At 45.2% G+C, this 27,435-nt stretch overlaps 1 protein-coding gene across 1 annotated transcript in view; it reads left to right on the top strand.

The window, feature by feature from the left end:
- Mccc1 (Methylcrotonoyl-CoA carboxylase 1) overlaps window positions 1-24,547 on the top strand; it is a 39,269-nt gene extending 14,722 nt beyond the window's left edge. The window contains exons 8-14 of the mRNA XM_050189700.2: window positions 1,325-1,534; window positions 8,294-8,477; window positions 12,102-12,419; window positions 12,936-13,022; window positions 14,359-14,546; window positions 17,982-18,167; window positions 23,925-24,547. Of these exons, the coding sequence (XP_050045657.1) occupies window positions 1,325-1,534; window positions 8,294-8,477; window positions 12,102-12,419; window positions 12,936-13,022; window positions 14,359-14,546; window positions 17,982-18,167; window positions 23,925-24,038 (1,287 nt within the window). The 3' untranslated portion in view covers window positions 24,039-24,547. The remainder of the gene's footprint in view (window positions 1-1,324; window positions 1,535-8,293; window positions 8,478-12,101; window positions 12,420-12,935; window positions 13,023-14,358; window positions 14,547-17,981; window positions 18,168-23,924) is intronic.
- Window positions 24,548-27,435: the final 2,888 nt, after the last annotated feature.

Genomic DNA, 27,435 nt, shown 5'->3' with positions numbered 1-27,435 from the left:
GCTTCTCTGAGGAATTGAGATATGTGTTGTGAAGTCGTTACCACTGTGACAATTTCGTGACTTTGGTATGGCATAGTCGGCAGTGTGTCTGTGCTCAGCTGGTAATTTAGGCAAACCCATCTCATGCTTGCAGAATTTCTTATCTTCACCTGGTAGCTTCCTCACGCACTGACCAGTATGGTGTCATGGTGTTCAGTGGCTCTTGGCAAGTTTTGCCAACCAAAGGTATGTGTGAGGAAAGTATAGGTTAAACTACTGCATAGCGCACAAGTTGGAGAGAAGACTAGGTGTCAACTTGTTATACAACATAGCCAAGAGACAGGCTCCTTGGGCACAGTTAAGGAGGAACATTGATGATTTCTTAGCAGTGATTTGGAAGCAGGGCATCGGTCATTCTTGGTCAAAGTTTAGGATTCACTTTGTTTGCTCACAGGTTCACCTAGACAGTGGACTGAGCAGTTGTTAACATAGAAAAATAATAATAGTAATGAATCTACACTCATGTGACGCAGGGAGCAGTTGCAGTATGAATAACAGCGTGAACTGATGGGGACAAGATGAGAGGGTGGCACACAGCTTCTCGTCTTGTTCTTGTCAGTTTGCACTGTTCATTATGAACTAGAATCAGCTAGTCCACTAACAAGCCTTAACAAAGCTGCAGTAAATGTTTTCACACCTTTGACTTCAAGATGGTGGGTTCAGTGTTGTGATAGTGGCAAGTAGGTTGTTCCCAAGTTTCTATAAATTGGGTGCATGTGCTGAACACAACTCACAATATCGCCACTTCTAGTACATTCTAAGGCCTTATTCACACAGCTGTCAGCCACCTCGTTCTGTCACTATCGTGGCACTGGCACCTGCCATGAGAGAGTGCTTTCTTGCCAGTTTCCCTTTAAGAATGGGCCGCCGATGAATTTGACTGATGCTCCTAATTTTGCTGGTGTTCCTTTACCAATGTGACATTAAACGCACTGAGGGCACCAAACAGACTGCATTTTCAAAAGGAAAAGATACAACCTTTCCAGCTAAAGTGTGGTCCATTTGGCCCTCAGTAAATTTGGTTTTGGTCCTCACTTGTCTTGAGTTGTGCAGCCCTGGTTTCTGGCGTAAAAAATAGGTATAGAACATAGCGCAGGTTATACCAGCTGTCATATTTGTTGCAGAATGAAATGTCCAGCAAGTCACAGTTTATGTATGAGAGAGGCGTGTGCATATTGTCACATATAACTTTTTTTGTTTCTTGTTTTTTTCTTTTTCCACTAGCATTTATGTTCACTGTCATTGTGAATTGAAGTGTGATGGTGCTGTGATTGTGCACCTGCAGCCTGGTGTGACCGAGGAAACCCGGCGGCAGATTGGTGAAGCTGCCGTGCGAGCAGCACAGGCAGTCAATTACGTGGGTGCTGGCACAGTTGAATTCATCATGGACTCCGAGCAGCGCTTCTACTTTATGGAGATGAACACACGGCTTCAGGTGGAGCACCCCATCACTGAGATGATCACAGGCACTGACCTTGTCGAGTGGCAGATCAAGGTGTGAAAACAGCCTCCTTCCTGCTAATGATGCTGCATTTTACAGGCAGCCTCTGTGAAGCAATACTCGCATTTGGGAGCCAACAGGAAGTGCATATCACATGCATGTGCATTCTGCAACAGTAATTCCAGCCTCGGCAAAGTTTTGGAGGAGCTGTAGCTTGGCAGATGTTTGCAATGATTGCCTGATGAGAAATGTAAGCAGCAATGTTTTGTTTCAAAGCTCAAGGTAGTGACATAGTCGCCTCGTTGCCAGTGTCAGAGGGGGACAAGGAGTCGGTCTCAAGGGCTGCTGACATCTCGACAGGTCTTCTGTGTGCGTACAGCCCTATCCGTGCCAAGGAGGAGTCTCGTGTCGCTCCTCCAAGGATTTCCTTACTGATTGCCACAGCGAAGTGGCCATCATTGTATGATATTGGTGTGAAGGCTGTGCTGCTAGATTGAATTGAACTTATTTCCATGTTGAATGCAGGAAACCCGGAACTAAAAGGGAAAATTAATTCACTTGACACAGAGGTTCAGGCCCCCTTTACAAGGCATAAAGGAGAAGGAACCAGAAATACAACTACTAACATTGCAAACATTATGTAAGTGCTAAAAACAAACAAACAAAAAAGAAAATAAAAACATGCCAGAATACATTTCAATATCGAAATTAAAGACACAAACTATTGTTTAATACATTCCATGTTGTAGAAAAAATAAGCAACAGAAGATACAGAGAATTACAGGAGTGCTGAAGTAAAATGCATATCAAGATTCAGACACTGCCTTCTGCACAGAACAATATAGTATCATAAACATGCTACAAAAAATTAGCATAGCGTGTTTTTACTGACAGTGGTTATATCAATGTCTCTTTCATAAAAAAAAATTTAGAAATACACATATGGTGTATTGAAGCATTTGCTCGCCATATTTCATTCAGCAAAATGGGATTTTCCAATACTTTTCGATGTATGTATTTGTAAATCGGCATTCTAATCTTAAAGTGCGACGTCATGTTGACGTGTCTTTCTTAGCATTCATGCTGTTTTTATATCATATCACCATACTTATATTAATAAAGATTATGAACAGGTATTACCATATATGCATGAATATAACGAGAATTTTTTCTAAAATTTCCAGCCTTGGAACGCATGTCACATTATGTTCGGGTACATGACACATCTAATCGTGATATATTTTTTTCGTTTTTGGAAAGACCGAAAGGTCCCACTAGGGTTATATTCGTGGTTGCATTACACATGTGCTATACAGTACACAAAGTGCCTGAAAAGCTGCTCTGTATTTGTATTGTAGGGCGCACCAGCTTTTTGTCTATTAGCTTTTTATTGTGATAGCAATTATATGGGGCAATTATGATGTTCTGTGTAAAGTCCAAGTGCGATAACATCGTGGCCGTGTGCCATGTGCTGTGAGTGCGAGTGCAAGCATGTGAGTGTGAGGCAAGGATGGTGGCTTGATCTCGCATGTGCAAGGGGAAAGGTGGGGAGGATGCGTGCTGTCTTCCTTCGCCCCAAGGCACCGGGGGGGTTCTACTCTGGCAGTGGCTGCAGATGGCGCGGCCACACAGGCCCTATCTTTAAAGCGATGTGCGATGGGTACAGAGTCTAGGTAGCTGAGGGCTGATAGCTTCAGTGCACAGTGTTCTCGCTGCTTAGTGTGCATTAAAGCGAGAGGCAGCACGAAGCCGCTGCTGCCGCTCTTCCTCACGCCAGCATTTTGACGGCTAGCGTCCACAGTCATCGAGTGAGATCTGTTTGTTTGCCTGTGCACACATGACATCTTGCTTGTTAAATTAGTTAGTAAGCGAATATTTACAAGTTTATGCAGCCAATAAATCTATCTTTACTTTGTATAGCTGTCTAATAATTTCCTATCGCGATCGATGCTTTGCCTTTTGAGCCAAAGTTTGACTTTTTTTCTTAAGTGCACATGATTTATGTAAATTAGATAACATAGTTCTGTTCCATATAAGAAAGCAGTAGTTTAGGTTGCACAAACTTAACACATTGTAACTCTCTAACTATTGTTAACAGGTGGTAGAAAAACATGAATTTTTACGGTTACACTGTGTGCTATTATAACATTTAAGCTGCTTTTGGTGTTGCTTATAAAAGGTATGTATTTCACTGAGTATGCTTTCCACACTGCACAAAAGTGCACTGAGCCACAAGAGTTGCAGCAGTAGAAGCACACAGAACTATTTTTATAACTGAGCCAAAAAGATAAAAGAAAAATCAACGATGTTTACGATACTCTCTAATGCGAAATTTGAATGCCACTCTATACGTGTTTTCATTTCGCGTGATATTGAGGCAAAGAATGTGAGAGGGGGCATGTAGCAGAGTCAGCAATCGTCCAAAATCTGATCTGCACGTCAAGTGCGTCGGCTTTTCTAAATGACTTGTCGAAGATTCCATTGTAATCGCTGATACCGCTTGGCTTCCAGAAAGTAGTATAAAATTTGTGTTGTGCATAAAATCAGATTACACAACAATTGCAAACTATGATAATAGAAACAAGTGCAGGGAAGAGCTGACATGAGCAGATGACTGTATGAAACGAGCGGTCGAGCAGGTCCGCATGAAACTAGTTTCCTGCGTGCACCTCACTGAAGGGGCCGCTCTCATTGGTCTCTGTTCGCAGCTCACATCTTTAAGCTGCAGCTCCACATTTGCTCTTTCATGTTTGGCTGTTGTGCTCGTTTACCACCACCGCTCGCCGCAGGAACGGGCCATTAAGAGCTGTGGTCTAAAAGAACAAACCAAAGCAGCTCTCCCCTCCACACATGCACACGCATATGTTACACCAAAATCACATCTAACACAACCTTCATTCTATCCAATATTCATTCTAAGCATATGTTTGTTACAAGCTGATGTCAGTGAAAGACTTTCTAGGTTTACTTTGTAATATCCAGTTATTCATTGTATCCTGATTCATTCTGCCATGGTTCGAATGCAGTAATAATTTAAAGTGGTCACCTTGGCCATGGTCACATGCCCTTAGTCTTTCCTGGTGGCCACTGTAGCTGCCAATGCCAACATAATTTCAGCTTGTCATACAACTGTAAGTTTCCTATTGTGATGAACCATTTGTTTTGAACATCCTTTATTACATGGGCTACTGATAGGCTTGACCCTTTGTGCCTGTAATATGCAGCTTGTGTAGACCTCATTCTAGCATTTGCTCTGCATGCTAGGGTCTTGCTCATACCAGTGATGACTGGCAGTTTTCTTGCCGCCTTTTATGTTAGCACAATGTCAACATTTTTGCTGTTGCAAATTAAGTTGCTGAGTGTGCTCTCACAGGAAAACAGAGTTTCTTTTAGGCGTGCCATCTGTTGCACTACATGGACTGAGTCGGTGAGGGAAATCCGCACGTCATGCTCGCAGGAGCCAAGCTTTTCGCAGCATCCGAGATGAGTAGGGGTTCGACTCACTTCTCCTGGGGCACTCAGCGACACCTTATTACACATTGAACATATCTGAATTTTTTCTCAATAGAAATATCCCGACCTGTGCATGTGGGTAAGACATTAGCACAGGATCCTTCGCTGCCCACAGCACAGCTGTGCCATCTGTTGAAAACACATGGTAATCTGAAATCCTGAATCAATAAAAAAAAATATAGGAAGAAAAAAAGTTTATTATTTAATTTTTTCAACAAGATAAAGACTAATATAAACCAATTTCAGAAGCAGTTGTTTGCGCATTGATCATCAAAAAAGGTGGCAAACTGAGCTGAAATGGTGGTGCTGCCATTACCAACCTTGTTTATCTGTACCTTAGTGGTGGCTTCTTCACACTGCATGGTAGCTTTTTGAACCGCGTGACTTCACTCAGTGAATGAAAGTGTTAGCAGCAGAAGTAAAACACATGCACAGCTCTGCTCACTATGGGAGAGACTTTCAAGCAGCATTTTGCATCCAGCTGTCTGGCCACTGGAAGAACAGCACCACAGGGGCAGACAAGTGGAGTTCGGTGCTGAGAATCAAATAAGAGCCCTTTGTTACCAATTTTTCATGATCTATGCTGTCAAACAGAATCGTTGTGACATCCAATCAGAGCTGACCATGCTGTTGCCATACGTCTAGCATCTGCACCTTGTGAAAGTACCTAATCTTCACGAATATTTCTGTTAAGAGTACAGCATTACACCAAGCAAGCACAGAAAGGGCCAGGCAGTGCACCTCTTGACTTGCAAGTAGACTTGACTTGGGAGGAAGCCACATGCACGAGGGGGTGCTGAAATGGTCTTGGCTTTGCCACCTTGCATTTAGAATTCAAACATAAACATGATACATTGTAAAAACTTTATATCTTGTTAAGCAATGGTGATAATGAGAGCCGTGTCCGATTTTCATGGCTATATTAATTTCAGACAGAACCTGAGATGGCAGAGGCACACGCAAATTTCACGTCTTTGGTGTTACGGGGCGTCACGAAATTTTTTTGTCGGCAGGGAAAGTCTGCTGACACACTTAGATGTCACAAACATGAGGGGAGAAGTGTCCATCCTAAAGCACAGTAAAAACCTGGGTTTCTCATTTCAAGACGGGGCATTTTACCATTGAAGATGAACCCCGCAGTGGGTGCCTCACAACCTCAACAGATCTGGCAACTGGCGATGCTGTCCATAAGCTGATTCTTGAGGACAGGCAAATATCCGCCAAAAAGATAGAACAGTCACTGGACATCTTCTGCGAGTGCGTTGTTTTGATTACTACCGATATCCTACACATGTGCAAGCTTGCAGCGAAGTGGGTGCCAAAATCTTTGAACAGTAAACGGAAAGAGGCTCGAGTTAAGGCATCCAGAGCTGTTTTGGTCCATTTTGATGATATAAAGGATTTGTTAGAGAGGTTAGTGACCGAGGATAAATCCTGGCTCCACATTTATGACCCATAAACAAAGGAACAGTCAAAGGAATGGCATCACAGTGTGTACCCATGACCAAAAACGTTCTGCACCCAGGAATCGGCCAAAAGAGTCATGGCGTCCATTTTCTGAAACAAAGACGGTGTTCTTTTGGTAGGCTACCTGCCTGAGGGCTGTTGTAAACCGGGGAGTACTACGTCAGCCTAGTGGAGCAGTTGAAGGAGGCAGTGAAGACGAAACACTGGGAAAAGTTGACCAAAGAGATCCTTTTGTAGCAGTACAATGCACCTTCGCACGTGTCCAATGTTATGGCTGCCAAACTGAAGATCCTGGCTTTCGAATTTGTCCACCATACCACCTATTCTGCTGACCTCGTGTCTTCTGACTACCATCTGTTTCCTAACTTGAAGAAACACCTGAAGGGTCACCATTTTGACAACATTGTTGATGTCAAACATGCTGCGGAGAGCTGGTCTAATAACCTACTACAAGATTTTTTTTTTGTTAATGAATGCACTAGAAAAGCTGAAGCAACGATGTAACATTTGCATCAGTTTGAGGGCGTTATATGTTGAATAAATGTGTACTTTCAGAACTGTGGCTCTATTCTTCCTGCGCAAAGCCAGGAACTTTTCAGCACCCCCTCGTATATGTGTACCACTTGTGCCTTATATATTTGAAAAGCTAAATATATGTATGAAATAACAATAACAGTGTAATGTTTTAGATATATTTATACGTCACTGTACCAAGCACTGCCTACAATTCCTAGCAAGCAAGTGCTTATCAAAAGACAAATTATTGTAGGCACTGCTAGTGCCTTCTATAAATGCTGTGTAACTCGGCAACAGAAGCCCCTCCAGTTTCCAGAAAACGAGGAAGTAGTGGTGGTTCAAGTACATTTAACAGATGCCGACCTTGAAGGGTTTTTATAAGTGCACTGCGGAGAGACTAAAACGTTCCTCCAAAAACTATCTCAGGATAACTGTTGATATTAATAGCATTGAAGAAATGTAGCGACACACCGTATTGCCTCTGCAAAAACGCATAATGTGTGAGGCGTGTGCTGCAGCCGGGCTTCTCTCTAGTGCTTTGATTTGGACATGCTGCACCATCTAGCGGAGCCATCATGAAGTCCACGCATGGCACATGTCTGAATATATATGATACGCGTTCGATTCTGCCCAGCACTAGAGATGGTTTAACAGATTTCTTTTTGTCATTGGAGAGCGGCACATACCTAGCGAGCCTAGTTGACATGCAAGAGGTTCACTGTAGAGCAGCACACACCCCGTGTCACATACCCAGTGACCCAAATTGGCATGAAAGTGAAAAGGGAAACACAGCAGTCCAATGCTCTACTCGTACGACCATTGACTACCCTATGGCCCAAGTTTATATCAAAGAGATTCACTGAAGAGTGGCACACCCCCAGTGAGCCAAATTGGCACGAAAGGGTAGCGCAGCAGCCCAATGCTTACCTATTAGACCAGGGACAACCCTATGACCCAGCTGGCGTGAAAGAGGTCCAATGAAGAATGGCAAATACCCAGTGGCTCAAGTTGGCATGGAAGAGGTTTGATACAAATGGACAAACTGGAAGATAGGTGAAGTTTTCAAAGAATGCTGGTCGCATTGAAAAAGGCATTGCTATTGGTACTGCCCCAGCTGAGAGGAAGCATTCAGTAGAGGCAGAATGGGGAAAGTAAATGTTGCATTCTTTATATGTTCGTTCTTATTAGGTCCTTTTCGAGAGCTTTTGCAGGAATATACATTCATTGAAACACCCACACCTGCGTGTTCTCAGTTCTGAAGAAAAGGTGTTGCAGGGCCCCTTTAACTGGCATGCTGTTTGCAATGTGCACATGCAGGTGGCCCAGGGGGAGCCACTCCCATTGCGTCAGGAGCAGCTGCGGGTGCACGGCCATGCTTTTGAGGCACGTATCTATGCCGAGGACCCGGACAACAACTTCATGCCAGGTGCCGGCTCTCTTGTGTTCCTTCGTACACCAGCCTGTTCAGAGCAAGTGCGGATTGATACAGGTGTACGGGAAGGTGAGCTTTCTTCTACTGGCTTCATTTGAGTTATGACTGAAATAGTGACTGAGCCACTCGAGAAACCCTGCTGTGATAACATTTGTTAAGTCTATTTAAGAGATAATTAATGCTCCTCTAGATCCTCGTGCAGATTTGAAATTTTCTTTTGACACAGTTGAACTTATGGTTCTCAAAGATAGCTGTTGTAGTCTTTAGGTTGAATGCATGACACTGGAACTTTCTGGAAATTAAAAGCCTTTTTGTAATTATGCTTAAAACATACATAACTTAGCACACTAGGAAAGCCCCCTACATGCGTTTAACGAAGCCCAAACACGCTATAAGTTACATGCTACACACGCACTATATGTTGTAAGTTAGGAATAATGGAAAGAACAATACTAAGAAAGTCCTCTTATTCAAGGGGATGTCATAATGTAACGGGACTTTTGAGAAAAGGTACATTTATTCTTTAGAAAACTGAAACATACATTATTTTTCTACATAACCTCCCTGCACTTCAACGCGCTTTGCCCAACGTTACACAAGTTTTTTTATTCTGTCGGAAAAAAGTTTTTGGTTCCACCTGTAATCAATCTTGCATCGCATGAGTGACTTCTGCATCGGTTGCACCCCTGAGCACTTCCTTCAATGGTCCAAACATATGGAAACTGCTTGGAGCCAGGTTGGGACTGTACGGCGGGTGTATCAGCAATTCGAATCCCAACTCCTTTGTTGTTTTGGCCAGCCGTTTGGCAGAATGTGGCCGAGCGTTATCTTGCTGCAGGATGACACCTTTTCACAGTTTTCCACTACGTTTAGATCTCATTGCAGGTTTCAGTTTAGTTCGCAACACATCACAATAGTTATTGCTCTTCACAGTTTTGCCTCTTGGAGTGAAATAAACGGCTACCACACCTTCCACGTCCCAGAATAGTGTTAGCATAACCTTTTCAGCTGATGTTTCAGTTGACGTTTAGATTTTTTAGCTTCTGGTGATGATGAGTGTTTCCAAACCATGCTCGCAGCCTTACTTTCCGGTTCGTGATGATGCACCCAAGTTCCATCTACAGTAACAATTTGCTGTCAAAAACCATCTCCCTGGATGATAACGGGCCAAACGTTTACGAGAGATGTACAACTTAGTACCTTATGCTGCGCTGACAATTCTTTCGGGACCCACCTTGCAGACACTTTCCGAAAATTTAGCCTGTCGGGTAAGATGGAATACGTTGAACCATGACTGATATGTAAAGTCTTGGCAATTTCATCCACTGTGATTTGTCTGTTTTCCACAACCATGCCCTCGACCACTTTTAAATACTCCTCAGTCGTTGACCTCAATCGCCTGCCCAATTTTTCCTCGTCGCATAAAGAAGTTCTTCCCTGTTTGAAACGCTCTATCCATTTGTAGATCTTGCTTCGTGATAAACAACTGTCACCATATGCACTTGCATTCGACAAATAATTTCCGCAGGTTTAACACCTTCCGCAAAGAAAAAGCGAATCACTGCCCTCATTTTCTCCTTGGTGGAGATCGACAATGGAGCTGCCATGTTTAACGGTCTTAACAGTCTGCTACACTCGAACGACTAATGCGGGAATAAGAGTGACACTTTCCATAGAAGTGTTGCAGACGACGCTAATTCAGCACTGGATACTAGCAGTGTTACCAAACCCTAGTGCGAAAAATCGCAAAAGTCCCATTACTTTTTGACTTCCCCTCATATTACAACCAGTTTATTGAAACCATAGTGTTTGCCGTCGCTGACTCCGACGTCGCATAGCACAGCTCGATGTTGTGGCAAAGGACCTGATGTTGCTAGTTGTGACGTCAGGGTGACCGGCCTAGCCCTAAGGTGGGGATGATGTCAGGTTGAAGTGGCTGTATCGCTCAGACCTCTCCGCTAGGCCTGTGGAGTGTAACCATAGGAGCTCGGATACATCCTCATGGTGAAGGCGCTGTCAGGTTGTTGTTGTGGTACTCATTTGCACCCGCTCAGCCTATGGATAGTAGCTGCAGAAGCTGGGTCATGGCCTCTACAGGACTGCTGCTGACTGTCTCTATGAAACACCATTCTGATCAAAACCCCAGGCCGCCTCCCTCTTCACTGTCTCAAATTGTGCATGGGGCACCTTCCTTCTCATTCTACGTGTCCTGAAGCCATTTCCTTTATAACCTCTTCGACACATCTAACCATGGTTGGCATGCTTAACTCTGTGTGGCCTTCCTCCACACACCACTTTATGCCATATGTCTTGAGTCTTTATTCTCGTCTTCCACTTTTATTCCTTGAATCATGACACTCTATTACTGATAATTTACCGAATGAGCATGCACTTTATGGGAGGCTACAGCTGATTGTCGTTAAGCAGATTTGCAATAGCGAAGTTGGAGTATTGAATCTATGAAATTGTGCCAGAGTAAGTATTTTTGTTCGTGGACACAATGCGAAAAAAGAGTGCATCATGCAAGTGAAGGTTCGACACACATTGTTGATTGGATGGCCATCTTTGTTGCAGTACAGCCGTGCTACCAGACAACAGAGGAATACACATATAAAGGCGCATTAGCAACTGGATGGCTAGACCGCATTTGTATTGCACCACCATGACCAGTAATGCTTAGCAGGCTTTATGGCAACTCTAGTTGCAAGCATATGATTTTATTCATGTTTGTTTCACTCTCAGTTATGTGATACAGTGTTAAGCGATATTAGGGAAGGGTAAGAAGCTGAGTGCACTAGGTGATGTATTTACAAGATGCCATCAAATTTATTGCTGTACAAGTGGCCTTGACAAATTGCTCTTTTAAGAATGATGTATTGGTTAATACTTGGTAAAAGCTGTAGGAGTTATTACATGAAGGCAACCACAAGGGCAAAAGATACAGTGATTCAACTGTGTGTGGAAATTTGACAAATGGAAGTAGATGGATGAAGGTTGACATTTGGCTTGACGCTGCATAGGAAGCACATATGGGCTCCTCAGAAACGCATTAAGGATTTCTTGCTATTTGGTGGAGGCCGACCCTTCCTATCATAACTCAGCTGTTGTGCCAAATGAGATTTATTGTGCCATTCTGAATAAGATTGGCAATATTGTGCCAGGCTGCTCTGAAGGAAGCTTCTCAATAGTTGGCAGTGCTTTTCCCAACCAATTTTACCCAGGACCAGTCACTAATGGCCTCCTTGCCAAACATAGGTGATTCTAGAGCAGCAGTTCTGGAGCTCCACATTGAGAAACTTGGAAAAGCACCAACAGCTAACCAACAAGCTTTCTTTCTTTCTTTTTTGGAAACGTTGCCAAAAAGCTGACAAAGCTATAGAGCTGCAAATAATCATACCGAGTAAATTTGATTATTCTAGGCTTGTGCACTGCAATTGAGCTTCGCCTTGGTGACATTTGGTTTGACAAACTTTTTCTCATTCCAATGAAATGCTTTCATAAAATGTTATACTGTATTGCGTTGTTCTTTCAATTTCATAAAGGCCTCTAGACTTGCAGTTTGCGCATTGCCAGAAGTTAGGTGGAAGAAGAGTGTACTTAATTCCTGGTCATGGTATCTGCTGGACCAGCACTTTGCCATAGCGAATTCACCAGTTCGCCAGTAGAGTTAGTGACAATGAAAATGACATGCAGGGGATGATGTGTCTGTCCATTACGACCCTATGATTGCCAAGCTGGCCGTGTGGGGTCCTGACCGGCCCACAGCCTTGCGGCGCCTGTACCAGTCACTGTCCGAGTACACCCTGGTGGGGCTGGCCAACAATGTGTCATTCTTGATGCGGCTGGCGGCACACCCGGCGTTCCGCCAGGGTGTTGTACACACTGGCTTCATCCCTACCCACAACGATGAGCTGTTTCTGTACCCTGAGGTGAGCCAGCCTGTCATCTGTGCGGCTGTCCTGTCCCTTTTGGCCCATGAGAGGGCTGAGACGCTGGGTGCCCAAGCACGTGGTGAGTAACGAGTTTGAGAAATGCTGGGACGGTTACATTCCAAGTGGTCTGTTTCAGATCACCTTTTTTGGTCCAACATGGTGTACTGGAAGAACTACATCATGTCTGCCGATGTGTACCATCAGCTCCATCAGTCATTGTGCATTCATCCACACCATGAATTGGGACAGTACTCCTAGCTTGTATGCACCCGCCGATGTTGCTTAGTGGCTATGGTGTTGGGCTGCTAAGCACGAGGTCATGGAATCAAATCCTGGCCACGGCGGCTGCATTTCGATGGGGGCAAAAAATGCTAAAACACCTGTGTACTTAGATTTAGGTGCACATTAAAGAACCCCAGGTGGTCCAAATTGTTCCGGAGTCCCCCACTATGGCATGCCTCATAATCAAATTGTGGTTTTGGCACGTAAAAACCCATAATTTAATAAACCTAGCTTATACGCTACAGAAAGTGAATGTAGTTCATGTTAAGTGGTCAGACTGCTGAGCGTTGACAGTGGTGCCTTTCTCTTGCAGAGAGCTTTCAGTCACTGAATTTCTCGGCTCCCTTTCGTGTGAACAGCAACTGCAAGCGGAAGGTTCTGCTGGCATGCCGGGACAAGAGTAAGTATGCTGGGCTTTTTTTTGTCAACTGCCTGTGCAAGAGATGTCACCATGTTCCACATCAATCACTTTCGGGGGCATCACTTTCAGTGAACACTTGACTGTCTGATGAAGTGCCATGCCAGATGCTACATTATGCAAAAATGAAGATATCATCGAAAGTGATCTATTCAAAGTACAAACCCTGATAAGTGCTGCTGCATTTTATTATGATCACAGTGTGACATCTGTGAGCAGCATATAAGGCTTGTATTGAGAAGCTGGAATGCAGTGATTTTCCAGCGGCTGGCTCTGTGAATCTGATGTCTGCAACACCACTGTGTATGTACGGAACCATGATGTTTCACTCATTTTGTCCAGTTGGCCTGATATTGTGTCATGGAAGGAAAATTGAATGACAATACCTGTAATGACCTGGGCTTAGCACCAAGGCACACTTTGACACTGCAAGATGCAAGGACAGCCTGTGCCTCGGATGTGCGTGCTTGTGTGCATATGTGTGTGTCTTTCTTTTATTTTTGACACTGTGAGCAAGTACTGATCAGCCACATCTTATTGTCTGTACAGTTCACGGGGTGCCAAAGCTCAGTGTGATTACAATACAAAACACTGGTGCTCACGAATGCTCATGAATATACAGAATCATTGTAAAATATCAGATGGAATTAAGCTTAATTCAATCTTCTAAATATTCTCATGGCAGCAAGTTGTAGTGTTGCAGTACAATTTGATTATAGTATACAGTGAGCAGAGCTTCAGTTATGGTTGACATAAGCGTGGATAATGTCTGAAATCATGTGCTTCCTTTCAAAAAAAGAAATATACATGTGTCTATGAATGAACCAGCTAGAGCTAATGAACCCATTTTAGTAAACACTAATAACTAGGGAGTGCTACACACAAAACATTGCCTTGTCAAACTGATTATTGATTTGATATCCAAGCTTTCGGACCATCTATCAATTTGGTATCTAGGCTTTTGGTGTAAGCTATGCAGGCCACTGATAGCTGAAGTTCATCATTTGCATTCTTTCTATTCCCTTTGGTATTTCGATGTGATTAAACAAAACAATGTGGATTGACAAGGTAATCCATGTAACTTAGTCACCAATATTTTTACATTCAGGCGTTTTGTTGTTGGGATAATAAACGCTTGGTTGAGTGTTGGCGCAGGTATGTGCGCTGATAATAATTTTAATGTGGCTTGTCTTATAAAAGAGCACTTTATAAAGCGACATTCAGCTTGGTCATAATTGGTTCACTATAACAGGGTCTCACTGTATCCATGTTCATGGAGGCTGCTGCAGGGCATGTTTTCTTTTTGCCACTGTTGCAGAGCATGAGGTGCTGGTGACATTCCTCGACGCTGGCTCCTATCTGATGCGCTTTGGAGACGAAGCCTTTCAAGTGTTGGGACGTGCTGCAGTGGACCGTGGTGTGGCTCACGTGGAATGTGAGGTTCAAGGCACTGACATCAAGATTCGCACAGTGCTCCATGATGGCACACTTCACGTCTTCACTGCAGTGAGTATCTCTGGCCCTGAAGTACCTAGTTCGAATTCATTATTGCACTGGGGCAATATAACCTCGTATCTCACGTGGTCATAGTGATGTGTTATCATACTTCAGTGTAACCTGCATCATAGTGATGCAGGTAACACTGATCTAGAGGAAGGAACAAGGCTCAGAATGGAAATTTTATAAGTTGCTGGAAGTGTCAGGCTGCAGAAATGCTATCAATGTGTCTAGTCCAGAATGAGTATAAACCCATCCTTGATAAAAGACAGTATGTGTGTATGCTCTTTTCAAGCATGTGTCAGACACTACAATGCAGCAGTCAAATTTGGCATCAAATTTTATTCATGTTCAGTACATTATGTGTTTCCTATTTCATTACTGCATCTGCTGCATGACATCTGCATCATTATAAGGCATCACTGGTGTTATTGTACCCTTTCTACCATGGACATAATGGCACAAGCTTCTCTCTTTGGTGTCAGGTTCCAAGTTTTTGCATTACATGTAGATGAGCTGCACATGTCTGCTTGCTATCTGTGTCCATAGGCAGCACTACTGCAAAGGTGTTTTGGTAATAATGAAAATATTCTTAGAACTAGCAAATGCAAGTTTAAAATGGTATCGTTGTTACATGGAATGCATGGTTTGCTAGTTGTAAGTTGTGGGAGATACGAGGTTCTCCTCCTCCGTACTCTTGGGACAAAGGAACGACAACACAGTAGTGCAAACAATCACAAGGGCATTTATTGCACCTTTCATAGATCAATGGCTGCTAGCCGAGTGGCTATCCACAAAACATGCCGATGGGCGCGCGACAAATCTAGAAGTCCGACTCACCGCGAGCGAGCGAATATGTTCGCCCCATGCTGGATCCCAACGCCTGGTCGTTCGCGTGTTCGGTCACGCCAACGGAGGCGCGCTCGAAGGCCGCCACGCGAGGCGGTCTCGCAGAAGCATGGGTCGCCGCGCGCGCGTGGGACGTCCACCCGTGCGCCCGACCCGCCGGGAAAGAGGGTCGCTCCACCCGCGGCACGGCACGTCCGTGCTGCTTGCTGTCTCCAACCCAAGAGAGCCAAGCGCCTTCCCTTTCGGCGCCCGAGTAACCCCGCCGCGACAGTCGCGCCATCTCTCGCACCGCGCTTGTACCACGCCGCGGGCGCCAGGCCACGCGAGCCGTGCGGGAAAACAGCATATCAGGGGATGCGCTATGCGGGAAAAACATCAGGGGACGCGCGAGAGTCGCGCATCCCCACATCCCCCCAACCTTAAATCACTTCTTATTCCGGCGAAACATGTCACACGGTCTAACATTAACCCGTGCTTCGCGAACAAGGTGGTACATGCAACAGTGGCCGCGCCGGGGAAATGTCCACACGCTGTCCGTAACATGCGAGCCGACTGTCCTTGGGGTACACCGCTGGCGTCCGCCGGTCACAGCAGCAGCTTTGCAGACTCGACGGCATCATTCCAGGCCAGGACTCCGGAGACGACGACGCAGTAGTCGGTACGAGCAAGCGTCGCTCGCGCCGACGCGCCCTGCTGGCAAGAGCCGCCGTAGCTGTCGGTGACCGCTGGCTCCTTTGTCCGCCGCCGAGGGTTGTGAGCTGGATGCAGGAGGCCGCCGAAGTCGCTGCGCCGAACTGGCCACAGCATCACCATCGCCCGGGGTGACTCGATCGTAGTCCGGGGCAGCAGCGCAGACGATGTGCAGGTGACGGCAAACCAGGGGTGACTCCAATCACGCTGCATAAACTCAACACACTCGGCAAACACTACAGTAGTGCAAGGGAGAGGAATTCTGCATGCGCATCGCCCATGTGGTTCGATGTTCAACTCGGCTAGCAAAAGATCGGGCAGCTACTCAGATGCTAAGTTCACGTGAACGAAGCTCGCTTTCTCGAGTCGAACGAGTAATTTCAATTCGTGCGAGGCTAACTAGAATGAGGGAAGCAACTTGCAACACCTCAACGCCACGGTCCACCAGGTTGTGTCCCTCCACGTGCGACAGGCAGCTTCGTAAAGCCTTAGGCCTAAAGCGTCGCTACCCTGACAACAACCGGCATCCAAAAACAACACTCAAAATGAGCGCAAAACAGGCAGCCGCGAGGAGACGTTAGCTCTGTGAGGTGGTCCTACTCCGCTCGGTGCACACAGCATCCGAGTTGACGGCGCCCACCGTCCCAGACGGTGTCGGAGCGCCCGGTGCCAGGCCGCAATACCAGTCAGCCCGTCGTGGCACCCGTGGCCCGCGGCCACCCGGCTCCCAGAGCCGCGACTTCATCCGAGTCAAAGAGATAGAAGAAGCTATTTACATAAGAAATTCGGACCACCCACGAGGCTTCCGTACTCACTCGCTTCAGGCTTGCCACTGCTCCGCGGGCACTCAGCCTCGCTCTCCCAGGATGCAGACCACGTGGCTCTCGTACCGACGAATGTCATTAAAAAAAAACACTTGCGAAAAGGCTTAGCATGCTGATAAGTTCAAACACACTACAGCCACCGTCGCCTCGCTCAAGAAAGCACGCCGCCGACGCTAGCGATCAAAATCCACGCTAGGCCTACGCTTCGGTTCAAACAAAGGTCTTGAACGAAGCAACACTTAAAATTATCGTCCGATGCCCCAAGAGGTCCACGTTGGGCAGCCAGATGTGGGAGATACGAGGTTCTCCTCCTCCGTACTCTTGGGACAAAGGAACGACAACACAGTAGTGCAAACAATCACAAGGGCATTTATTGCACCTTTCATAGATCAATGGCTGCTAGCCGAGTGGCTATCCACAAAACATGCCGATGGGCGCGCGACAAATCTAGAAGTCCGACTCACCGCGAGCGAGCGAATATGTTCGCCCCATGCTGGATCCCAACGCCTGGTCGTTCGCGTGTTCGGTCACGCCAACGGAGGCGCGCTCGAAGGCCGCCACGCGAGGCGGTCTCGCAGAAGCATGGGTCGCCGCGCGCGCGTGGGACGTCCACCCGTGCGCCCGACCCGCCGGGAAAGAGGGTCGCTCCACCCGCGGCACGGCACGTCCGTGCTGCTTGCTGTCTCCAACCCAAGAGAGCCAAGCGCCTTCCCTTTCGGCGCCCGAGTAACCCCGCCGCGACAGTCGCGCCATCTCTCGCACCGCGCTTGTACCACGCCGCGGGCGCCAGGCCACGCGAGCCGTGCGGGAAAACAGCATATCAGGGGATGCGCTATGCGGGAAAAACATCAGGGGACGCGCGAGAGTCGCGCATCCCCACAAAGTCAACGCCATGTTCATCCTTTCCTCGTCTTGCGTTCTGTCAACTTTGCGCTGTTGCCCTACTTTTGTTACATGGTGCTTTATACAAGGGCAGTTGTGGTTCAAAAGTGGTCCACAAGCAGTATAGATGTACAGCTGCCACAGTAGGTACCTACAGTCAGTTCAAGTGACTCATTTGTCTTTTAATTCAAATGAACAGGATGGTGTGGAACAGATGTCGGTGCCAGTGCCAGCATACCTGGAGAATGCTGGAGGCGGCAGTGGTGTGGGCAAGAAGGGCGCAGTGGCCCCTATGCCAGGTGTGGTTGAGAAGATTTTCGTCAACGAGGGTGACACCGTTGCTGAAGGGGACCCACTTGTCGTCATGATTGCCATGAAAATGGAGGTACTTTCACATTTTAAACAATTTCAGATGTAAAATTTTTCAGATTTTAATGTGCACATTGCAATCATACCTTTAATGGCCAGGCTTACAAAGTTAGCAGAGAGGCCATTTCACTTGTACAATGGGTCATCATAATGAATGGCACTACTGGATAAAAGTCTCCTTCCTATTATCTATCTATAGTATGAGTTGTGGCCACTCTAAAATCCATGTTTCATGAGGGCTGCACTGTTGCTTGGGAGCACAGTTAAAGCAACCCGATTTTATGAAGTTCCCGATCTAACGAAGAAATTTACATTCCCCGTCAGGTACCCATAGGGTTCAATGTTGTGATCAACCCGAATTGATGAAACAAACTTGGACGAACTTGATTTAACGAAGTTTCTCCTGAAATAGATTTGTAAAAAAAAAATGGTGATTTCTTTCTAATTTTGACACAGATCGGTTCTTCTTTGAGCGTGCGCTCTAAAGCTATTGTGTTAAAACATCTAGGCGCCATGGTCACATTGCAAACTTTATTTTGATGAAGCTGCACGCCATGCCCATGTGTGGAACAGCTGACTCAACACTGCCTTGGTAGGGGTGGCAGTGGTTGCTTTTGTTATTTCATGGTTTATGCGACAGATGGCTTAATTAGCAGCAAATACAATGCTGCAGTAGTCTTTTAGTAGTAGTAGTCTTATAAGTAGCAGTAGTCTTTTTTTTAATAGTAGTATTATATTTTGAAGGACCGAAAAATTCCTTTCTCAATTTTATGAACTTCCCGATTTAACAAAATAATTCGAGCATGGTCATCACTTCATTAAATCGAGTTTCAACTGTAGCCAATATTGTTATTAGTAGGGGTGTGCGAATACCGAATAGTAGAATTTGATTTGAATCAAGAATATTGAATCGAATATCGAAAACAGTCGGACCCGGATATATCGAACCTACATGTAACATATTTTTCTGTATATCGAACAGCTGTAAAATTCCCGAGAAGGTTTTTAATAAAATGTTTATTTTATATATCAAATTACCTAGACATTGAACTTTTCCTGATCCCCTTCAGATTCGATACATCTTGGTTTGACTATATCAGAAAATTTAAAACAAACTTTTATGCTTCAAAATTTTCTGCAAAGAAAAGAAACAGTGCTGCACATGCTCAGAAGACTAAGTAAGTTAAAAAAAATTTTTGCTAACTATCAGTAACTTAGGTACCTATGAATCGAGACGTATAGTATGCTCTATTCTTACTAAAGGGAACACCAAATTAGTATGCCAGCACTGATAACTCAGTTCGTCGTGCATGAATCTCTGGAAAAATGTTTGATCAGTAGTGTCTGTGAAATTGAATTAGGTGCTTCTTTCTCTCTGAAGTTGAAAAATAGCGAATTTGTCCTAATACCAATGAGGTTTTCAGTTTAGTAATGGGCCATACTGTATGTGCTTAATGGGAATCTTCTATTGCCTAGGGAGTACTGCTTTCCAGTTTTCTTCCCGTAAACAGGAGGGTTTTTCCATCTTTGTGGCAGGTGGTTTCTGTGGGTTATTCGCCTGCTCGTTAGGCCAATATGCACGATAGACAAAGGTGGGGAATGTGCATGGTGTCACTCAGCACCACTTCGTGTGGTCATCGACGCCGACAATATAAGAGTCCTCAAATTGGGAGGCGCACGACAAATTCGTGCAACATCACCCCCCACTATTTCTTTCTTCTTTCTCTCTTTTCTTCTTTCCCCCCCACCTGCGTCCATGTGCCACTTATGTAAGCGCGTCTACAGCCAGGGGTCAGCGCGCTGTCAAGTGATATTTTCGAGCCCGCCATGTAAATTCCAAAGCTAGTCTTGTGGTGGGTCATTCGAAGCATTCGAAGCTACAGAAACAGATGTTTGTGTGCCTATGGATGGTGTTTGGAACGAGGGGCCACTGTGCAGTATTTCGCAAAGATGGCAAAGGTGAGCATGCAGCGATCATCCCGTGCACTTGCTTTCGTTAGCGAGGTGGTTTGTCCGCTTTCTGAGGGTTGTACGATCGCTGTGAATAAATCTGCATTGATTCGTTAACCGTAACTTTAGCCGCCGACACCCAATGACGCAGCTCCAATTAGGCCTTACAGGCTAGACAGTGTGGCTAATGGTGTGGCTGTGATGAAAACTCACTGCCAGCTCATGTGATTACGGGATAACGGGTCGCAAACCATCGTGGAAAGCTTGTCGCTAATATGTTTCTACAGGTGGCTCATCAGTGATCGGTCACAAAATCACGCATGCGGATTAGATTCACAGCTGTTGAAGCGGCGTTTGGGTCCACAGTGTGACTTTACAATTGCTAATAAGTACAGCAGGGCGTGGCACTTCCGCAGGCGCAGGACATTTGTGCGCATGCGTGCGTAAGAGTGGGTGCGAGAAAGAAAATGTGGGGTCTTTTGCTCTGCCTAGGCATTATGGAGGAGAAATTTCTTAGTGCGTGTTGTATGCGGAGTGGGGTCAAATTTGTTTACACTCGGATGCTGGCTTCCCGCGCAGTGGAACAGTTTGGTGAAGCAGCGGGCTCTGGCATGCCATTTGGCGACCGCTGTGTTGGACAGTCTGTCTCGCAACTGCGGTGCTTGTGCTAGGTCAGTCGTGCTGGATCATGCCTTTGTTGCGCCTCACGGCGATGTACCTTAAAAATAAGCGACGGATGTTTCCATGGGAGCAGTAGGGACTGTAGTAGAGGCTGGGCCGCATATATTGAAAATGTAGAAGGCACAGCACCTTAGCAACCGCGGTTGAACGCGAGTGGCTGATAGGCTGCCGGTGAAGCTCTACGCCCCTGCTACCACCGTGATGATATGTCACGCTACCATAACGCCTTTTATGCTAACGTAACCTAACATTAACTTAAGCAAATGTGGCTGAGACGCAAAGACAATAATCCTCGCGGTGTAACCGCTGTGAGAAGACACTGTGACGCCTTAACGCATTTTATGCTCACCTACCCCAACCTAACCTGACATTAACCTAACCAAACATGGCCGAGACACAAACCCTATAATCCTCACGACATAACTGTTGTGAGAATACGCCAGCCACCCTAAAGCATTTTACACTAACCTAACCTAGCCTAAGCTAACCTTACCTAACGTGGGCAGGACACAAAGCCAATAATCCTCACGGCGTGGCATTAGGAAATGGCATTCAACTGCAGTTGCTAAGGTGCTGTGCATTTATTTGACTCAAAGGGGATCACTCAAAAATGCTGCTGGCAGACAGCAGCGTACAAAAAGCCTGCCAACAGCGAAGATACGGCACCAGGAGAGCAGACTCGACCGCTGCTGCTCCCTTGGGAAAATCAGTGATATATATATATTTTTTTGAAGGTAGAGCGCAGTAAGAGGCGAGAAAGGTTTAATCCAGCATGACTGGCTCAGCTCCAGCGCCACAGGCGCGAGATCTGACCGGCATACCTTCAGACACAGCGATCACCAAGTGGGGTGTCCGTGCTCACTGCTTCACTGCACCAGCAGCCAGCGTCAATACGTAAACAAACTCAACCTCACCCCACAATGCCAGCATGCCTAGGGGACAAGGGCATACAACACGAGCAAAGAATCTTCTCCTCGGTAGTGCCTAGGCAAAGCCAGATATTCAAGGAGCAAAAGACCCCAGATTTTCTCTCTTGCACTCGCTCTTACTCGCGCTTGTGCAGAAACATCGGGTGCCTCTGGAAGTGCCTCGGGAAATGCCACGCCCTGCTGTACTTAGTAGCAATTGTAAAATTATGTCTTCGGTGGACCAGTCAGTAACTATCACAAGTGCGCGTGCCAAGTTGCTCGGTGTGCTCGCGTCTGGGTAGAGAGAGCTCCCAACTGCGCAAATCTGCATGCGTGAACGTTGAACTCGGATCACTGAGCACTGAACGTGTATCCGATGCGATCATGCAGCGTACCTTCTGGTGGCTAGTTAGACCGATATTTGCACATGCTCGTACTTTCCACATGCACTGCTGTTGTAGTTCCCCCTGTCGGCATCGTGTTAAATCAGTATAGACGACCTGGATCAACCTTGTACCAACAGAGATCACGCGCCATGGGAACACTGCGCACGTCAAGGCACCGCCAACGGCCGTGTCATTTCAACATCGCCTAGGTCATTCACCGGAGGTACTGATATTCGAGAAATAAAACATTGGATATTCGGTTCGTGAATTGAATGATTCGATTGTTCACTGTTCGATTCGCTGTTGAATATTCGAGCATTCGCACACCCCTAGTTCTTTGTTGTTTTCATCTGCTTTTCCAGTGCATGGCAAAAACCATTTTCCCCTGGTTAGCGTGAACTGAACTTGCAATTTTTTTTTCATCTAATTTTTTTTCTGCCTACCTCGACTACATTGTAGTTTCCTTGGAACTCACTCTATCACTTAAATTCTCCTCAATACCATCTAATTCAATCTCTAAATTGCAATATGTGCCATAAGGTAATTAGTTAAAGGGGCCCTGAACCACCCATTGGGCTTGGTGAAATGACATAGTCCGCGAGTAGCATGTGGTGCTGTGAACATCTCAGCGAAGTTTTGCTGTCATACGCAGTGCATGGAGCTCGCAAGCAGAGCGCAAAGTTGTCTTTCTCTCAAATGCTCCCTTTTCAACAGAAGCCTGCTCCTCATTGTCCTCAGGACGCTTTATTTCGTAATAAAGCAGATTCCCATACACAGCTGCTATTTGTAGCTGCGGTCGGGTACATATCGTAGGTGCCGTAGCTGCCGCGGCGCGCCGCCCTGCGTCCACTGGTTCACTGCGGCTCGCTGAGGACAACTACATTTGGCTTATGTTTACCGTGTTGTAGGCACCAAAATCAGAGGTCGTGGTAACTACGTTAACATCTAAAATTAAATTCGAACTGCATGCCACAGTGACATGTAGATGGCGGAGTTTTGTGGGCATACCCCACTCCGCCATAGCCTTCACAATGCCCGGCCTTGAAGAAAGAACGGGAGCACAGCGGAGGCTGTGTTTGATTGCCAATAACTGCGCTTCTGCTGAATGCATTGAAGTACTTCTTGCGGCAAAGTATTTCTAAAGTAGCCTATTGTCACTTTAAATCCATTTTTCCACTTCGATAAATAGTGGTTCAGGGCCCCTTTAAAGACTTAATTAGTTAATTATTTAATTAGCGGATTATGCATGTCAATTTTTTGTGCAAGTAATGTCCACCTCATCGAGTAGATCAGCTCATGGCCTAGAATTGTGCCATCTGCCACAGGCAATTAAGAAAAAAAATTGGAAGTATTTGCTGAAACACCCTGTAAGTTTACTAGATGCTGATGTCTATGAAAGTGTCAACTTTCTACCTCTGTGCTATATTGTTGTGAATGTTCCAATAAACAAAAGTGCAATTGCTGTGTGCCAAACCTACTTAAGTATGATAATGATTTAATGTTCTCACATGGCTTTAGCCCCTTGCTAGTCATTTGTGGCCATATTCCAGTTTACTATGAGACAGGGAACAGGTTATGTATTGGAAATCCACAAGTGGCATGAAAAAATGGGGTTCTAGTGGACAGTGCCATCGAGCTTGTCATGTTAGCTATTTCAGCATCCATGACCTATATTTGCTTATTTATGACAAAACTAACTTGCAGCCATGTGGTGAGTGTAGCCTTTCAACAATGACATAAGTATCAGTGTTTCACAGGCACAGTACCTGGATTGTGCATTGGCATAACAAAAAACATTCATTTGACACTGCCTTTATTATTTCGCCTGTCTTCTGCTTTCGTTTACAGTATGTCATCAAGGCAGCTACTGCAGGAGTTGTTGAGAAGTTGCTCTACAAGGCCGGGGACAACGTAGCCAAGAATGCTGAACTAGTGAAGATCAGAGCTGCTGAGGTTAGCTAAGGAAGGCATCACACAATGGGCTCAGCGGCCCTTGTAATTCTAGTGATACAATTGACCTGCATTTAGTGCCTAGCAAATGGTCATAAACAGAAGTGTTCAACTTGTGCCTTCAAACAAGTCATGCTGAATGCAGGAAACTTAACTCCAGTGTACCTTTCGTTTTACTTAAATACAGTGGTCTTACTTGTAAGAACATTCTTCTGCTGTACGTGCCAGAAACTTTATACAAATTATGACACAGCTGTATTCATGAATTTGGTTTTGAAGGTGCAGGTATTTACTTATGTAATTTTCCAGGACTCTCACTATCAATTTTCATGACAAATTTATAAACTGCATGTTCACTGTATGAATAGCCCCCCCCCCAAAAGAAAAATTAAAGGCTAGATCAAATTAAAGCCTATGGACATATTGAGGTGAAAACAAACAAAACTGTATCTTAAGAAATGCTATGTGATGTATACATACATATAACACATACTGCCTATAAAGTATGTTGTATAAGAGTAGTGAATGTGCACTTAATTTCTCCAAAGTACTGTGCAGATCATTTCAAACTTTTTACACAAATTATTTTGTGTTGTTTCCATTCAAGATATGATGGTTGATACCATACTCGCCTGTGGTAACTCATTGATAAGTTCTCACTTTTATTTATATGGCTGTTGCACCACTGAATAATATAGCCAATTTGGGTCGCTTGCTGCAGAGCCACCAGGCTAAAATGCATAAAGTACATTGTTTCACAACACAAAATGCACAATACCACTAAATCTGACAACTTCTATGATACAAAAGAATGTGTTGTTTCACAACACAGAATGCACAATACCACTAAATCTGACAACTTCTATGATACGAAAGAAATGTATTGTTTCACAACACAGAATGCACAATACCACTAAATGTGACAACTTCTATGATACGAAAGAAATGTATCGCAGTAGAATATTTTACTTGTGAAATATTTCTAACTCTCCTAAGCGTACCGCTTGGCCACTCACTGGCTTCCTTCATTCCATCATGAATAACATGCCAAAAGCGGTGGTTGCACATTTATTTACGAGTGGAAAAAGAAAGTAGGGCAGTAGCCATAAGAAGTGTTTCACTTTCAGGACCACCCCCAAATTTTATTGTTTCTTCCTTACATAAAGAAACTGTTTGATATTATTCTGAAAACACTTCTTAAAATTAACAGCAAGTTCAAAACACTCCATAAACAAAGATCTAGCAATATTAGTGAATCTAGGGGAACTTATCATGAAATGTGAACAAAATATTGTATTTGAAGCAGCCTCTGCAACTTATGCATATATATGTATATATAAGGGGATTTCCTTCTTCTTCATTACAATATATATATATATATATATATATATATATATATATATATATATATATATATATGTATATATTTAAAGAACGAGACGAAAGGGGGTTAACCGAGGGGCCCAATTTTTATTAATCATATCATAAGAAGCCAACAAACGTTGACACCAAGGATAACACTGGAGGAATTACTTGTACTTACTAATTGAAAATAAAGAAATTATAAATTAATAAAATTGAAAATGGATGAAAATACGACCTGCTGCAGGTGGGGAACGATTCCACATTTTCGCATTATGTGTGCGGTGCTCTAACAATAGCCAATAGAGCTACTGCAGTGCCGTCATCCCATCCACTTTCTGGGGTATTTATGTGTTACTACTATGTTGGGGGGCTGCTGTTGCATGAGGGGTGTGCCATATAGTCGATAAAGGCTACTGAGGGCTGCCATGAAACATTTCATCGCTTGCAATTGATTGGCTATCGATTTTAACCACGAAACTTTTCTTTCAGGTGATTGCTACTGTGGTATTTGTGAATTAACTATGTAAATACTCTACATGACGTGCCGTCGTGTTAGCACCTATGTGCAATACGTTTTATGGAGGCTTGTTTCAGAGAGTGGCGAAAGTAGCAGCAAACTTTTTCATACAAAATGCGTGCCTAACTCTTTTATGCATTAATAAACTGGCCACATTTGACTAGAACAACTCACCAGAGTAATAAGAATCACGATAACAGCTTTGCGGGTCAGTGTCTTTCTAAGATGGATAACATGTTGACACCAATTGCCAAGATTTCTCTTCCATGTAAAATGCAATGTCTCTCGTAGCTAAATACTAAGGGAATGTTAAGTGTTTAGCAAAGCATCATACACAACTTCGCGTCTTGAATTTGCAGACATTCTTTTTACACAAAATTTATGGACAGAATGTGCATATATGCATTGCAAAACCAGTAGGACCTTTCAAGGCTACATAGCTTGCGATATCCAAGTCGCAAATTTTCTCGACTCACGTGCTTTGGAAGAAGGAACTGTGGTTCAGGTATGTCAGCAGAAAGAAGCCGACATATCCTTCAAGAAGTGTGGTCTGAGCCACCCATACGCGAAGCATACACGAAGGGGACGAGCGCGCGCGGCAGCCGAGCGGCGTCCTGACCGTGACGTCACTCGCGAGAGGGCGCCACTCCAAATTCACGCCGATAATACCCGTGGTAGTACAAAGACCCGTGTTCACGCGGTCTTCGTACAACCGTGCGGCACAGCATTTTCCTTTCTGCCGCCTTTTCCGGACGCTGACAAATGACAGTTTCCCTGTACTTGAGCACACGACGACAGGGAGCCGGCCGGTCAGCACTGCGGCCAGTGGCGTAGCAACGAGGGGGGGGGGGGGGGCGTTGGCCCCGGATGCACGGGGCCAGTAGGGGGGGGGGGGGGTGTCATATACGTCTGAAAACACCCGAAAATTGTCGATTACCTTGCCTTCCTCGACTACACCGGGGGGGAGGGGGGTGACAGAAGAGCTATCGGCCCCGGGTGCCAGACGACCTAGCTACGCCACTGACTGCGGCCGTGGCGGTCGCCCGGCCCGAACGCGTCAAACATCGGTATGCAACGTTTATTCCTCACACATAACAGTGGCCGGTAGTACAAAACGATCTCAATTTTATCTTTCGCTGTCGACCACTGTCAAATCTGTAGCCCGAACGCGATTCGTGGCACGAGGCAAGTTTCCCTGAACAGGGTGCAGGCTTGCAGGCGCTCACGTGCAAAGGTTCTTGCCTATCTGTTTTGCCTAGCACTCGACCGAGACGTCTTGTGCAAAGTTATAACTCTGAGCGCGCGTCTGGCCGCCGCTGCGTTGCATGCGAGACGGCTCGACCGCATCACGCGTCTTGTAGTGTCGACGCCGCGAATTGCAACATTGTGTGAATTGATGCGATGAGAAATAAAGCCTTCTCGCAACATTGCATTTTGCGATCGTCGAGGGTTCTTTTTGAAGCGCCGTACGCTACAGCTTCGCTTCGAAGCTGGTTAGGCTTAGCGGAACTCTCGGTGTTTGGCTCC

This window comes from Dermacentor andersoni, chromosome 2 (genome assembly GCF_023375885.2).
Source record: "Dermacentor andersoni chromosome 2, qqDerAnde1_hic_scaffold, whole genome shotgun sequence".
Taxonomy (NCBI): domain Eukaryota; kingdom Metazoa; phylum Arthropoda; class Arachnida; order Ixodida; family Ixodidae; genus Dermacentor; species Dermacentor andersoni.
This window is presented reverse-complemented; position numbering and strand designations above follow the sequence as displayed.